At 34.9% G+C, this 17,213-nt stretch overlaps 3 protein-coding genes across 10 annotated transcripts in view; 2 read left to right on the forward strand and 1 right to left on the reverse strand.

Moving 5' to 3' along the window:
* The window catches only part of kcnip1b (Kv channel interacting protein 1 b), a 59,640-nt gene extending 42,984 nt beyond the window's left edge, over nucleotides 1-16,656 (forward strand). For 2 of the 3 annotated variants that reach the window (NM_001008632.3, NM_001328504.2), the window contains 7 exon segments: nucleotides 9,522-9,646; nucleotides 10,608-10,677; nucleotides 12,802-12,872; nucleotides 12,945-13,052; nucleotides 13,130-13,234; nucleotides 13,711-13,773; nucleotides 15,497-16,654. In NM_001008632.3, the coding sequence (NP_001008632.2) occupies nucleotides 9,522-9,646; nucleotides 10,608-10,677; nucleotides 12,802-12,872; nucleotides 12,945-13,052; nucleotides 13,130-13,234; nucleotides 13,711-13,773; nucleotides 15,497-15,544 (590 nt within the window). In that variant the 3' untranslated portion in view covers nucleotides 15,545-16,654. 3 annotated transcript variants of the gene reach the window in all.
* Nucleotides 1-17,213, forward strand: part of fbxw11b (F-box and WD repeat domain containing 11b) — a 649,789-nt gene that overhangs the window by 546,443 nt on the left and 86,133 nt on the right. The gene's annotated exons all lie outside the window — the stretch shown is intronic.
* parp14rs4 (poly(ADP-ribose) polymerase family member 14-related sequence 4) overlaps nucleotides 1-17,213 on the reverse strand; it is a 93,225-nt gene that overhangs the window by 73,388 nt on the left and 2,624 nt on the right. For 2 of the 6 annotated variants that reach the window (XM_087270457.1, XM_087270458.1), the window contains exons 2-3: nucleotides 4,627-4,698; nucleotides 3,470-3,525 (exon numbers count right to left, since the gene is read on the reverse strand). The exons of 2 other annotated variants lie outside the window; for them this stretch is intronic. The gene's annotated coding sequence lies outside the window, so the exon portion shown is untranslated. The remainder of the gene's footprint in view (nucleotides 1-3,469; nucleotides 3,526-4,626; nucleotides 4,699-17,213) is intronic. 2 more of the 6 variants (XM_087270459.1, XM_087270461.1) reach the window with 1 other exon arrangement.

A 17,213-nucleotide genomic window follows, 5' to 3' on the forward strand; every position in this document is an offset into this window, starting at 1 on the left:
GGATTTATCCTGATATGCTGAAAGGGATTTTAAGGTTAATGTTCCTCTGCACCATTACCATTATAGCAGTAGTATGCTACAACAATTTGACAACAATTCACAACAACATCAAATTGGCTCAAATCAATTAGAGTTGGACTGCTAAAACAATGTGATTTTCAAATGTGATGTCTGAAAGCAACATTGCAAACTGCCAATGCATTATAATCTGCAGTGATTTTGCTAATGTGTTCAAAGGTTAAATATTTAATCTTTGACGTAATAAAATCAATAATGAACAGATAGTTTAACTGGAAGAGGAGAAGGCTTGTGCTGTTGTTGTTTTTAACTCTCCTCCATCTCTTCAAGAGGAAGCACTCTAATGGGACTAATAGCAGCTTGAAGGGAGGATGTGACTTTAAAGTTTATTTTAGTGTGTTTCTATTGCTGCTGTTTTCAAGGACTTTGTGGCCATTTTAAACATTAAAGGGAGGGAGAGAGAGAGAGAAATAGATGCATGGAGAGAACGTTTCAGTACAATGCTGTGCTCAGTTTCCCTTATTTACATTTTTTTCATGTGCTGACATCTTTACCTTACTCTATGCTTTTAGTAATCTCTCTGTTTTCCATACTAAAACACATATTTTCAGCACTTTTTGAGTAATGTTTGTCTCAGTTTACAATTAATTTATTGGCATAATTATGTAGCATAAAATAAAATAAACAAAACAATAAAAAAATAGGTTAGAAATGCATTAAAGAACTGATTGTGTAGACAATAAATGATGTAATTAATATGAATGAAAACACTTTTATCCTAATAAAATTAAATAAAATAAAATAAATAAAAAATATGTATGATTATACACTGATTGTGTAGGCAATAAATTGTAATAAATATAATGATTAATAAAATATATATTATATAATGCTGCTAAGTTAAAATAAACAACAGCATTTTGACTTTGTAATAATGAATTGTTCAAGCAATGAATCAAGCAGTGGATATGAGGATCAGTGCATGGTAAATCTGTTTCTTTCAGCTTTTATCCCTCCCTGAATTAAATGATACTTTTTTCCTAGTGTTCCCATTAGTTTTGTCTCACCTTCTCTTTTCACTCTCACATCAGTTTGCATGTGTAAAAAAAGGGAGATGATAATTAAGAGTGATGAAATGAAAGGCTGCCCCGTTGAGCTCTTGTACAAGCAAAAAAATGCATTAAGGTGTATCTATTACATTCTTATTACACATATCAGACAGGTCGAGGAGTTTTTTAGACGCATAGCGAAGCAGTATAATTCAGTTCAGATTCAAGTTTATTTTCTCAGTGTTCCCATTGCAAATGTATCTTGTCAAGCTAGAAAAAATAGCTTGCCTTTCCAAGGAGATGGAATAGAGAGATTAACGCTGATGAAAACAGGAAAAGAAGAAGGCTGAAGCATCTGTCATTCTAAGTCTAGAAATTAGTTTTAAGATGTTACTACAATGATGTTTACAAAACTCTAGTTCCTTCTGAGGGTGCTTTTATATCTTGTTGTTTCTGAATGATTTATCAACCTTATCTAGGCAACTGAACACAGATACAAAGTTTAAATTTGCCCTAAAGGGATAGTTTTAAATCTTAATGGGTTTCTTTATTCTGAAACACAAAAGAAAACATTTTAAATAAAGATGTAAACTTATAACGATTGACATCCAAGGAAGGAAAAACAAACACTGCACTTTAAAAAATGCTGGGTTATATCAACCCAATTCTAGATGTAATACAGACTAAACCACCTGCTGAGTAGTTTTTCCTAATTAAATTAAAGAGCCCTATTTTACATTATAAAAGGTCATATTTTGGTTTGGGGGTTTCCAACAACAGGCTGCACGCAGAGTCAAACAACACTTTTATTATCTTATAATATATAATTTTACCGCATTATCCAAACAACTACCCTATGATTTGTTTAGCGACTCATTTGTTCCCAAACACCTTCTTTGCGTGAGGCTATTCTTTTGCATCTGCTGTGGTTGGTCCAATGACCTGGTCTGTTGTGATGGGTTGACTAGGTTCAGCGCAAGACATAGAGAGAGACCAAACACGGCTATGAAGTAGCAGAGAGAATGTGAGAGCCCAATGCAGGAATGCAATAAAGCATCGCAGTTACCAGCATATTATTCTACTCTTAACGCTAACCCCAAGTGATAACAGCAACACACATTAAGTATTAATCCACACAGTGGCAAAAGTTGAACTATTTTGAAAATTGACCATGCCACGCATGTGTAGGAACTGATGGTGGACATAGCAAAGACAAACGGCAAGCGCAAATTCAAAGACACATTTAAATTGCTAAAGGAAAAAGTATGCGTCGCGTTTTTAACATGGTTTTGGATGCTAAATATGAATAGCCCCATAAATATTTAACCTTAGAGATACAGTATAAGCACTGATCTATAATAGATAAATGATTACAACCCGCACAGAGCAATAACAACTTACAACACACAATTAAATACATACTTTGCATAATACACAAAACGAGGCAACTATTTTAATTACACTTACATGTTATGATCCAGAGAAAGAAGAAACTGGTCCATCCACTCTCAATATTAAAGGTATGTGAGCTTTCACTGGGGTGGTACCTTTTAAAAAGTACACATTTGTACTTAAAGGGTCCGTATTGGTACCTCAAAAGTATATATTAGTTGCAAAAAATTTTAAGAGGAACACTTTTGTACTTTTATGTACTATATGTACCCTAGAGGTATTAATATGGACCTTTTAGGTACAAATTTGTACTATTTGAAAAAGTACCACCCCAGTGACAGCTCACATACTTTTATTGCTGAGAGTGTATGAACTGCAACAGTTACCTGTCAAAGTGCCATACTGTACATAATAGTCTCTGCTGCTATAATAGCAAATGGACGGAGAATTACGCATTGCAGCATAGATTATAGTATCTAAAATCTGAAGAATTACAGGAACAAACACAGCACTAGGTTGGCTATGCTGTGGTGTTGTTGTGAAAATGAACTTTAATAAGTAGCCAAATCTCTGTCTGTCAGTGATTTTCATCTTCGCATCATGATCAGTCCCATGATCCCCCATGCTCCACTCGTGTCTGAAGGGAAAGGCGCGCTCACGTTTTACCAAAACCGGTACTACATATTTGGTGATGTATCATATCGACATTGACGTGTTCAGGCAAAAGATCTGAACCCAAAACAATTCATTCATTCAACTCTCGACTATTTTGTTAAAGAATCAATAGCTTTAAACACAGTGAACTTTTAGATTTAAACCTCAGCTGGATGTTTTTATTCATTTAGTGCTGTGTTACACACTGCATGAAGGTCATTTTCAAAAAAAAAAAAACATAATTGGGGCTCTTTAAAAGGACCCAATTTAATTCAATGTTTGGGTTAGTCCATATTTTGCTAGATTTTGGTTTAAATAACCCAGCATTTTTAGAGTGTATGGAAAGGAAAGGTTACCTGTTTCCAGCTTTCTTCAAAAAATCTTATTTTGTGTTCAGCAGAAGAGAGTCAACCTGGATTAGAACAAGTGAATGGTAATTAAATTATTGCAGAGTTTTAAAGTTTTTTTTTTAACTATTAATTTTTAAGTATGAAAGCAGTGTGCCCCGGCACACCAAACCAGATTTCATCACAATATGTGATCAGTTATAATGTAGTAGAAGTGTTTGTTTGGCTAATGCATCTCAATTTTTTTTGTTTGCTAACTAGAAGCAAAGATGAACTGCCTAACTAAAATTTGTTCAAGAAGAAAATATTTGAGAACAACGACCAAAAATGCATAAAAATACAGACAAAGTCTTGATTCTTGCTCTTAATGAAAAAGTAAAATTACAAAAGCCACATTATAATACATTCTGACATTTGCACTTTAACAATGTAACAATTTTGGGCAACACAGGCTCATTGGAATACACGCCTCAGCTTACATTTTTTATGCAAAAAGTAAAATATGTCGGTCCAAGTATGTTTTGTTGCCATTTTCAGATGACAAATCCACTAGAGGTTGCTGTCTACATTTTTTGCGGCTATAAAATGCTTTGGTCAAGATACATTTTGTTGTATGTTTCAGATACACAGCCTTCTTGTACATGTCCATGAGAAAGTGGAGCTTATTTTACATATCACCTGCTAAACTACATTCAAACGCAAATGTAACAGAAAAGTACAGTGCGACTATAATATGTAGTTTTACCTTCATTTTACATTATTTTTTTTATTTGTTTTGATGAACTGTGCTTCGATGGACTTGAATCCAAGCACTCTGCGTCACAAAGAACTGCACTTAAAAAAATATTTATTCATTAATAATATGTCCCTGTAACTGTCATTAATGTGAAAAGGAACAAAACATTATCCTGTTATTCTCCCATATAGTGTTCATTTTACCAAAACTGCTATAAAACAAATGTTGAAGTACATTTTTTTTTTGCAGTTTCACAAAAATGTAGGCTGAAGCATGTATTTCTAATGAGCCTGTGTTGATTTTGTGCATGTCTGGTCGGTGATATTCCTTTGCAAAGGAGGACAGAACCCAGAAAATGCAACATTGTAGCTGTTTTAATTCCAGATTTAAAACAATGTAAATGAGCTATATAAAAATGACATTAACTCACCTCTGCTGTGAATACAAAATGAGTTTATATGTTGCGTTCTTCCAAAACCACAAGTCAATGATTTTCTTTTATCTGTGGAACACAAGAGATGCTTTTAAGAATCATTAAGCTGCTGTTTTGAATCCAATGAAAGAAAATTATTTTAGGCAGTTACATTCCTAAAATGAGTAAAGGCATCATGTAAAAAGGACACATTTTGAGGTCAGTATAATTTCTTTAAATATTTTTTTCTTATGCTCACCAAATACAGCAGGAAGTTCATCCTTAAGGGCCACTATCCTGCAGAGTTTCGCTCATACCCTAATTAAACACAGCAGAACTGGCTAATCAAAGTCTTCATGCTCACTAGAAACTAAAATCTGCGGAACAGTGGGCCTCCAGGAACACAATTGGACACCCCTGAAACATTTTAATGCAATTTAAAATGTAATTTATGTGATGGCTGGACTTTTAGCATAATTTCTCCAGCACCGCATAATCTTTCAGTAATACTTTTAGAATACTTCATTGTCAACCAATTTCAGAAAGATCAAGCTGTTGAAATTTAGCTGATGAAAAGCAAATTGGTTCCTCAGCAATTCCTAGAAATTCATACTGCTCTAAATAGGTCTTCATCAGCAGAAAATGCATTTACGTCATAAAATTAGTTCATTTGTTGGTTATGAATTGCCCAAACTAGCTTGAAATGGCTAATGAGATAGTTTTCAATCATTGCAAGTGACTGTGTTTGTGCGTTTATACGTTCAGAAATGCTCAGAAAGTAATGAATAAAATGTATTAGTGACTGGCCAGTGTATTACGGGCTGTGCTATAAATCACAGAGTTGATGTGGCCATATGTTGAGTACAAGGGGGAAATTGAGGAAATAGACTGTCATAATTTAATTCAAAGGGGTTTAATGAGTTCCATTAAAAAGAGAACTGGCTGAACCAACTCAGTTGCATAATTTGGTCCAGTCCTGGGTGGAATTAAGCACAAACTTCTTGCTCTCAACATCCACTCTAGAAATGATACTTTGCTAATACTGTTTTGCACCTGTTTTTATATTGACTATAATGTTTTATGGTATAGATTTAACCAGGTGCTGGAAATATTCTTCAGAGATTTTAGTCCTTATTGACAGTTGTTAGCTGCACTTCCACTATGTGAATCTCCCATTCAACAACATCCTAGAGGTGCATGTAGAGATCTAGTTACTGTGGAGCAGTGTTCATTTCATTGATGAAAAATTGTTGTCATAATTTTTGTGACGAGCGTGTGATTGAGGGATGTATTTTGGTAAATATCTAATCCAAATTAATCTAGTGATTTGTGTGATAGTGACGCACACAGCATTTGAAAAGTAACTGATCCACAGTAAACAGAACACAAGACTTGAGTACACAAATCACTGACCATGCACTTACACATGCGTTTCATCCCCATCGCCAACCAAGACCGAAACCAACTAGACTGAAACGCTGAGAATGAAACGGCACACTACCTGACAGATCAAACACAAACACCGGGATGAGAGCATGCATTACGAGGATGGCCCAATCACAGCCAAGACGGCACTCATACAAAACACGAAGACAAGAACAGAATAAGAGTGCTTGACCTGAGAAAACTCAAGCCGAGCACAACATACAAGAAAAAAAAAAGGGCTAGTGTCAGAAATTTGCCACCAAAACAAGACCCAAGTGGTAGAATCCTGACAGGAAAAGCAATAATTCATATTTTAATAATAATGTTTTATTCAATTTTAAGTCTGAATATTTTATATAATAAATGCTTACAATATTTTAATTAAATTACATTTAAATTAAACCAAATATATTGTAGTCAATTAAATCTAGAGTAGATTTAGTCGACTAAAGTCTTATGAAAATGTAGTCTACTAAAAATAATCTAAAACTAAAATGATTCAGAAGACTAAAAATAAAATGGAACTTTAGTCAAAAGACTAAGACTAAAACTAAGTCAAAATCTGCTGTCAAAATTAACACCACTGTGGAGGCAATTTGAGTTCATTGAACTCATTATCAGGTTCAAGAAACCTTTTTCAGCTGATTTAAGCTTTGTGACAGCCTATATTTCAGTTGGAAGTAACCATCACACTGTGGTCATGAAGGGATAGACATGACCAACAATACTTAGGTTGGCTGTGGGTTTAAAACAATGATTAATTGATCAAGAGACCAAAGATCTTCATCGTTTTATTAAAGGGACCAATATCAACACTAATGGTTGAGCCAAGCTGACACATTGGAATTGATCAAATTTACACAATGTTCAGACTCCTCAGGGAAATCAGTCTACAAATGGCTTTTTTTTCTATTTCCTTTGTACATTAAATAATCAATTTACCAAACCAAGATTGTGCTTTAACATTTCATACATTAAAAACCTTCACCACATGCTTTTGGTGGTTATATATGCACATCTCTGTGACTTTGAGGTTAAAGTGTGTGTGCATGAAAACCAGAGCGAGTATTTATAAAGGGTATGGGCATTTATGAAGGGGTCCAATGACTCTCCAGCGTACTGTGAAAGATGAAGGTCTTCCCCCAAGCAACCCAAAGCCATATTCATTCGTTCTACTGATTTCCCCCATCACCCCATCTGCCTCTCTACCCACAACCAATCACTTCTCCTCAGCTGACACAGCAGCAGCAGCAGCGGGGCCTGCAGGGGGCCGAGTGTGTATGAGCCTGTGCATGCATGAATCTCTTGAAACACATGAGTCATCCGACTTTCTTTCCTATCAAAGTGTTAGTCTTTGAAGTGTAGGTGCACAGTGGGTTCGCCTTGAGCACTGTAACTGTTTTTGTGAAGAGAAACGGCACGCTCCTAATAACCAGCAAAAATGCAATGAAGTCTTTATAATCTCTCTAAATGCATTAAGATGAAGCAATGTTATGCAAACTAAAATCCCATAAAGATGAATAAAATATAGGCACACCAATATACACTGTCTTAATCTCATTTATTAAACACACCTAATTACTTTAGACTCCTAGACCAAAGATACAGTGTGTGTTCATGACATTTCATAAGTTCATGACATGTCAAAAAATGTAAACAATCACACTTAACTGAATGAAAATGCTGCTGAAAATAATCAATTATTGTCATGTTTAGAGTATTATAAACTGCCAAAGTGACAAATCAGTGATCCATTTGTGGTTGGCCAAACTTACCTAAAATTTTTAGAACAAGAATTGTTTCAATGGTGAAGTGAAATATTAAGCTAATATCTTAGCTAATACTCATATGTATCACCTATTCTGTTTGTTAATATCTTGCACCTTTTCGTACTTACGAAGACATTATGATTTAGCAGCATCCACACATTTTTTTCTGTGATTCCGATAATCTTCAAATTAAGTTATTTTTTGTTTTTTGCTTGAGGGAAAACAATAAGTTGGAAAAGGCTGAGTTAGGGCTGGGCAATTCATTGAAATTCAATTTGATTACAATTTTGGCCTCCAACAATTATTAAAAAAAAATTACAAAACTTGAATCGAGATAAAATTATTGTGATATTGCATCATATCTTGTTCAATTTCCAAGCAGTCTGCATTTCTTTCTCAGCAAAGCTCAGTTTCAAACAGAAATCCCAGAAATCATAACATGGCTTGTGCAGCTTGGAGCATGCTTCATTCATTGAAGTTTTCATTCATTCATGTTTTTAAAAGCAGGCTGCACCTTAATATTCAAATAAACTCTTGTTTGTTATGTAATAAATGAACATAAAATAATTAGAATAAAAATGAAAGTGCAACAGTAAATCAAAACTGCACAGCTCTTAAAGTATCAGTGCTCTACTTTCCTGCTGCAGACTGCGTTCATCATTATTAATCAAACAACAAAAGACAAAGAAAAAAATCCCTGACTGCTCTTAACTGAAACACTTTTGTAGATTTAATAAGATACATTCATACATTAATTTTCTTTCGGCTTACTCCCATACATATCAGGGGTCATTACAGGCATTTGTCTTATGCAGCGGATGCCCTTCCAGCCACAACCCAGTTCTGGCAATTAATAGGAAACAAATCTATAATATGTTTACTCTATTATATAATTTATTTTAATATATTAATATTATTTTTTTCCATATTGAGGTATTGAGAAATTTGAAATTTTATTATCTTGAAAATATATTTAAAAATCTGTCTTTTTGTCTTTTATGTTTTCTGTTTTTAAGATCTCTTATGATTGAAACAGGTTTTAGTTGTCTTCTCTTAGTATTTTTCATGATTAAATTTTTTCTCTTTGTGTCACAAAATGAAGTTTTATAAACTAATTTCAAGAGAAGCATGTAATATGATTGATCGTGGCTGGTCTCACATTAATAATCATTGCTACTCCAATCAGATACCATTCCTAGACCAATCAGATGAATTCTAGCCTCCAATAAATAAACCCATTCATCATTCATTCCTTGTCTTCATTTTGAAGAATCCCCCCATTCACCCCGTCTCCTCCTTCACCAGTGGGAGCTCTCGAGAACTACCTGATCTCAGTCCTCCTGTCATGCTGCATGACCAGGCGAGAGCCCTGGGCTCAAGAATCTCCGAACTCAGGGTTCCCTCCCGAAACAGTATGCCAAAACTGCAAATTGTATCCAGCATTATAACTAAATGTGACCTCTTAAAACTAAAATCTGATAATTCTATACAAGGCCAGTCATTTCACATTTAAATTTTCTTGTACAATATAACACAATCCACATTCATTCTCTGGTCCTCTGGTCTTTTTGTGTCTCCTTTTTATTTGCCTCAAAATTTAAGCAATGACATTTGTAATAAAGTTTATACATTTTGCTCTATAAAAGAGCAACCTCAGAGTAAACAGTGTCCATTTATTATCATGAAGCTGACATGTCTCCTTCTCCTTTTTCTCTCTAGATAAAGTAGATGATGAATTAGAGATGACAATGGTCTGCCATCGACCGGAGGGTCTCGAACAGCTCGAGGCGCAGACAAACTTCTCCAAGCAAGAGCTACAAGTTCTATACAGAGGTTTCAAAAATGTACGCCGCTCTGTATTTCTCATTCCCATCACTCCCACATCAGCACATTTACTTCACACAAATTTCTTTTGACACATTTTGCAATCTGATAAGAAGCTTATCTGTTTACGCAATATATCCTTATGCCTCGATATCTTCTCTTATGAATCATCGCATCTCATCTGCATATACTGTCCCTGTGGTTCTGTTTGCCCGTGTCTCATCTGTCTTTAAAACACTGTAAACTCTTATTGTTCCTCTTTGCATTATCCAGCCTGTCACTAATCACTGTGTGCTAGCCTCAAGCAACAGTCAGCTATAGTCATATTTCACAATACCAACATTCACATGCTGTATTAGACTCACATAAACAGTCAGGCTCAACAGCACACCCACACAGCAGCTAATGTTTGTAGTGTTTTAAAAAGCTTTATTAAAACCACTACACTTTTCAACCTTTTTAAGACTTTTTTGCTCTATATTGTGTTATTTTTAGATGTTACAGTACATAACAATATGTTTACTGCTTTTTTTCATTTTTTAATTTATTTTATACTAGTATTTTATTTTCATTATCACATTTCTATTTATAAATGTAATTTTTTTTAGCATGAAAATACTAAAAAGTGGCATGTTTATGTTATTTTTTAACACAATACAAATGTTTTAAATTTAGAAGGGTTAAGAAACTCTTGGTTGAATAAAACATTTTGTATTCTGTCATTTTCTTAAAAGAATTATCAAATAATAATAAATCAAATAATAAAATGAAAACAAATAATTATAACAATAATTGTGGTTGAAATTTTGACACCAGTAAAATAAATATAACAAATTCAGTCAAACACCTAAAAAAATCAATCCAAAACTATATTTATCAAGTGGTCTCCTAAATTGTTTCACATATTTCTATACTACTGGTTTGAAATATCCAAAAATGAGTCTCGTAGCAATATTATGACCTGTTTGTTTTCCCCCACAGGAGTGTCCAAGTGGAGTGGTGAATGAGGACACTTTTAAACACATTTATGCACAATTTTTTCCACATGGAGGTACTTTCCAAACAATTCTTTAGTTGACACCAAAAAGAACACCTGTCATCACTTTGTGACCCTCATGTTTCTCCATTCCTATAAGAAATTTCTTCATCTTCAGTAGACAAATAAAAATATTTCAATCAAATCTGAAAGATTTCTGTCTCTCCCTTCAATGTGTTTTCAAAATATTTATAAAGATATTTTAAAAAATCCATATGAACTCCATGAGTTCACTCATGGACTCTCCTTCAGCATAGTCATTGATGTTACAGGGTTTGCCACAGCGGAATGAACCACCAATTACTCTGGAATTTGTTTTATGCAATGGATTAAAACAGACAAAATATTCATTTGTGTTTAAGTTTATAAATTAACATGCACTGTAAAAAATTCTAGGTTCCACACAATGATTTTTGACAATGAATGTGTTGGGACAACATGAAGGAATCAAGTTAAAGAGCCCCTATTATGGATTTTTGAAAATGACATTCCATGTCGTTTGTAACACAGCACTAAATGAATGGAAGATTCCAGCTGAGATTTAAATTTAAAAGTGCACCGTGTTTAAAACTATTAATTAATAAAAACAAACAAAACAAACAAAAAAAAATATTAATTCATTAAGGAAAGAATCAATTTAGAGTCGAGGAAATGAACCGTGTTGGGTTTGCCTGAATGCATTAATACGGTACATCACCAAATATAAAGTGCCGGATCCGGTAAAAAGTGAACGCAATTTTCCTTTCAGACACTAGCGGAACACTGGGGATCTCGAGACTGATCATGACACGAAGATGAAGATCACTGACAGTTGGAGATTCGGCTGCGGGGAATAAAGGGTTAAAGTTCATTTTCACAAGAATACCAAAGTATAGCCAATCTAGAGCTGTGTTTGTTCCTGTGATTTTACTGATAATTAATACAATACACAGCAATGCATGATTCTGACTTTGTCAGACTTTGACAGGGACTTTGTCAGTAACAGTTACAGTTCATATAGACCAGTTATTTCCGCCTCCAGATCATGAGATGCAAGTTCAATTACAATTCTTCATTTTTTGTAGTTTGCAAAATTTGCATTTCATTTTTGTTGACCTGTAATTGCCCCACATGGCTTGTAATCCCTTATCTATTAAAGATCAGTGCTTGTACTGTATCACTCAGGCTAATTCTTATGGGGATATTCACATATTGCGCCCAAAACCAAATTGAAAATGTGACGTGTGCTTCTTCCTTTACTGATTTAAAAGTGTTTCTTAACTCACGATCCTCAGCCATTTGTTTTTGTTATGGCAATCATTGGCTGTTCCTACACATGCGGGGCGTGGCCAATTTTCAAAATAGATAAAGTTTTGATACTGTTTGGAGTAGAGTAATATGCTGTTGTTTAACTGCATTGTTTTAGTGCATTCCTGCATTGGGCTCTCACATACTCTGTTTCACTTCATAGCTTTGTTGGGTGTTTCTCTCTGTCTAGCGGTGAACCCAGTCGATCAATCACAACAGACTGGGTCATCGGACCGATCACAGCAGTTGAGTCTCACGCTGTTGGGAAAAAATGAGTCGCTGAACGAATTATATACGAGTCGTTGGGATAATTAGGTAAAAGGCATATTACAAGACAATTAAAGTGTTTTTGACCTTACATGCATATCAGCCTGTTGTTGGAGACCCAAAACCAAAATATGACCTTTTGTAATGCATAATAGGAGCTCTTTAACTTAATGGGTTTTAGAAATATAAGTGGACTGAACATAAAACTATTAAGTTATCCCCTAAAAAGCTGAAGAATGGTGTTGTTACAGCTCATTTGAAATAAGTAGTGTATCTTCCAAAATGCAAATGAGGATTATCATTTAGAGCATTTATTTGCAGAAAGTGTCAATAGGTCAAAAGGTCAAAAGATTCATATTGATCTCTTTTTGGGTAAACAGATTTACAGTGGAGAGATTTCATAACGATTATGTTCATTTGTAGCTACTAAGATGAACAAAAGTCTTATGGGTTTAAAATGACATGAGAGTGAATAAATGCTGACAGAATTTCCATTTTGTGGTAAATTATACCTTTTAAATATTACATACGATTTCAGAGAATTAACATATTTAATGTTTTCATCTGTCGCCACTCCTTTAACAGATGCCAGCACATATGCACATTATCTCTTCCATGCGTTCGACACCAGAAATAATGGATCAATAAAATTTGAGGTATGAAGCCTAGATGAGAGCAGAATTAAAATAATGACATCGCACAGAGAAATGATTTTCTCACTCTCTCAGGACTTTGTGATGGGACTATCCACTCTATTGCGGGGGACAGTCAGAGATAAGCTGGAATGGACATTTCATCTCTATGACATCAACAAAGATGGATTCATCAATAAGGAGGTATGTCATATTTAAAGGGCAGGTGTAAATGTCATTACTTGATTCAGTAACGAATTCATTCTTCATGTACCTTTCAGGAAATGACAGAGATAGTGAGAGCGATCTACGACATGATGGGGAAATACACATATCCAGCTTTAAAAGGAGACGTACCAAAGGCGCATGTGGATGCTTTCTTTGAGGTCAGTCATTAGTCTGTTAATTATTCAGTCATTCTTGGAGGTTACATTAAAATTTAAAAACATTGGATTTTTTGAATGCTTTTTTGTGCTTTTGAAAACTGCTTTCACTCAATTTAGTTGATTATAACAATGTAATCGAAATTCTGAGAAATTTTTCATGTTCCTTCTGTTTAATCCCTTCATTATCAGCAGTCACCACGGCAGAATAAACTGCCATTAACATATTAAATTATTAACAATTTTTTTTAATCTCTAGTCTTGAGTGCCACATATTTCAGAAATCATTCTATAGTAGTGGTGAAGTACTGCTTAGTTATATTAAACTATTGCTGATGGTTAATTATTAAAATAGTTTTTGCTATTTTTTAAGTATTAGTGTGAACTGTTTTTGTTGCTTTTTTTTGGCTAAATTTTGTGAATGATTTTTATAGCACGAGCTGTCACAGCAAGCTAAATACACTTTCACTCTTTCACAGAAAATGGACAAAAACAAAGATGGAGTTGTAACATTGGAGGAGTTTGTCCTTGCCTGCCAAGAGGTACATTCACATTATGTGCAATTTCATTAGTCTTTTGCTGGGGTGCCCAAACTCTGTCCTGAAGGGCTGTTGTCCGGCATAGTTTAGATCCAACCCCAATCAGACACACCTGGGATAGCTAATCAAGCTGCGGTCACACTGGACTTTTATTCCCATAGACTTCCATTCATATGCACGCAAATACGTCAGACTGGAAAGGCAAGCTCGTGCAAAAGGTTTCGCAGTTCGCTGCATTGCAAAGTTCAAGCTTGGTGAACTCTGACCTGCCAAATCACATCACTTGACTGCGTGACACCAACCATGGGGGTTAAAACATGACCTCTCTGGACAGAAATTTAAAATATGAACCAATCGCTTGCTTTTTAAATGTCTAATCATCTTGTTTAATCCCACCCCTTTTTACATCACCCTACAGAATTTCACACACACAAATTCTAGTGTGACCGCTGCTTTAATAGGCTTGAAATGTCCAGGCAGGTGTGTTGAGGCAAGTTGGAGCCAGAGATGGCAAAAGTACACACATCCCTTACTTAAGTAGAAGTAAACGAATAAAAAGTAGAAGTACTGACTACACTTTTGTACTTAAGTAAATGTAAAGAAGTATAGTCTCAAAAATGTACTTAAGTTAATGATTCATTTTCTTGTCGGCTTAGTCCCATTATTAATCCGGGGTCACCACAGCGGAATGAACCGCCAACTTATCCAGCAAGTTTTTACGCAGCGGATGCCCTTCCAGCCGCAACCCATCTCTGGGAAACATCCATACACACACTCATACACTATGGACAATTTAGCCTACCCAATTCACTTGTACCGCACGTCTTTGGACAATGGGGGAAAATGGAGCACCCGGAGGAAACCCACGCGAACACAGGGAGAACATGCAAACTCCACACAGAAAGGCCAACTGAGCCAGGATCGAACCAGCGACCCAGCGACCTTCTAGACCTCACATCCTATTGATACAACAATATAAACTAACTTACATTTCCAAATTTCCAATTTTTATGTAAAACGTTTGTTGGCAATTTTATGAAAGTAGCCAAGCAGCATCACACCCTGTAATACTGTACAACAACATTGCTCAAAGTCAGCTCATGTATCATCATCCTGACGCCAGGATCAAACTCCTGAACAGCGAGCTGCTATTAATGTTCATACACAATAAAATGAATTCTGTAGGTCTGTATATCTTTTTAAATAATGACATTTTACACTGAATTCTGTCTTATATATATATATATATATATATATATATATATATATATATATATATATATATATATAATTTTATTTATTTTTTTAATTGTAAAGTGAGAATGGAAAGATGAAAATGGCTCTAAACTTTGTTGAACAAACAAAAAGATATTCTGAAGAATGTTGGAAAAGCAGTCACTGACATCCATTGAAGCTCTAACCGATCTGGAACAAGTGGATATGAATAAATGGTGGCAGAATTGTCATTTTTAGGTGATCTGTCTCTTTAAGTTGTTATACAAAATCACATTTTTCACAGTTACCATTGAGATGATAAAAGTATTGTCTTTGAAACCATTTTTTAAGTCTGCTTATTTTTAACTGAACATCCAAAACACAAAAAGTCATGTAAAGCACTGAGTTACATGCAATAATAAAGAGCTTAACTAACTAAAAAGATAACACTGCCTCATTGTGGTCAAACTGCTGAACTACATCTAGAAAAAATCTATTTTCTTTTCACCAGGATGAAAATATGATGAGATCCATGCAGCTCTTTGAAAACGTGATGTAGAGAGGATCGACGAGAAGAAGAAAAGAACAAAACAGAGAAGAGGAAAGGAAGGGAAAGAAAGCAAGAGTGATTTTATGTTTAAATACATATCTGCTATATTTCACAAGGGAAATTGAAAGCCTGAGAAGGATGAGAGTCTATGAGCTTTGTTTTTCTCTCTCTCTATTTATATCTTGTAACTTACTAAATGTTGTCTCTTGCTGGTGTTTTGGGTAATTACCGGCCCAGAATCCACCTTTATCCAGCCACTGAAGACTACATGAGGTTTCATGACTGTTTGGAAGGCAATGTGCAATGACTAACTAACTATTGGGTGGCAATGATCAACACCCTTGCTCCCTGTGACCATTTTCTTGACCCTAGAGCTCAGGACTCTGCATTTAGTGTTCTGGAACTGCATCCAGGAGGAAACACATCCTCCATTTGCTTGCTTTCTCGACAAAAGAGCTTGCATGATGATAAAGACCAGCTGATATGAGTTGCTTGAAAATAACGTTGGCCTTCTAAATATCTATGTTTTTATGATTTGCTGTATTTATCTATGAAACAGGGTTTGGAGGATACTATTTGGATGTTGATTTTGTGTCTTGTGTTGTCAACGTTGTTTGTTTGTAATTGGTGTTTCCAGACGACCTGCTTATGTCTGTCCGTCTCAGTACTTGCCAAGCCATTTTGCCCATTAGACCATAGTGAAAAATGTGGGACAGAACTTACTGTAAAAGTGTGTCTATGTATGGCAAGGTGTGAGGAGAATTAAAGAGTCTGTATTTAAAATCTGTATTCAAACCCAACAAATGACAATCTAGCTTCTGGATATTCTTCTGTCCCTTGATACATTTGCATATGTTCAAAAAGGACAGTTATTTGTAAGTGGAAAAACACATCCATTTACAGTAAATTGCATAAAAGGAAAACAAATACATTAAAGGGAAGTGGTCAGGTTCAATCAAATGACATATAAGCTATGTATATATACAGTAATTGCATAAGTATGGTGCCATATGAAGAAATGCCCAGTGAGGCAAATACAAACTGTGAAAATAAAATAACAGAAATATGCTGTGCAATTGCAATATCAGTCCAAACTGATTAAAATCATTTGTGGAAGAACATTCAGCTGTGTGTTTTTATTTTATTGTTTATTACTATGTTATACAAAATATTGGGTCATTTTGCTGGATACTATAATTACACTCTGGTTCTGGTAGAACACAAATATCATTCTTTTATTATTTTTAATAACAACAATGATAATAATTAATTCATCATTCATTCATTTTCCTTTGGCTTAATCTCTATTACAGAGGCTGCCACAGCAGGATGAACCACCAACTATTAGAGCATGTTTTACGCAGCAGATGCCCTTTCAGCCACAACCCAGTATTGGGAAACACTCATTTACACAGACACACACATACACCATGGCCAGTTTAGTATTCAATTCACTTATAGCGCATGTCTTTGGACTGTGAGGGAAACCAGAGCACTCGGAGAAAACCCAAACAAACATATGAGGAGAACATGCAAACTCCACACAAAAATTTAAACTGGTCAAGTGGAACCTTCTTGTTGTAAAGTAACAGTGCTAACCACTGAGCCACCCCAATAATAATAATAATAATGTATAATAATATAACATCTCAAATTTAATATTTGATTAATTGGAGTA

Source organism: Danio rerio, chromosome 10, assembly GCF_052040795.2.
Source record: "Danio rerio strain M-AB ecotype USA chromosome 10, GRCz13ab, whole genome shotgun sequence".
NCBI lineage: Eukaryota > Metazoa > Chordata > Actinopteri > Cypriniformes > Danionidae > Danio > Danio rerio.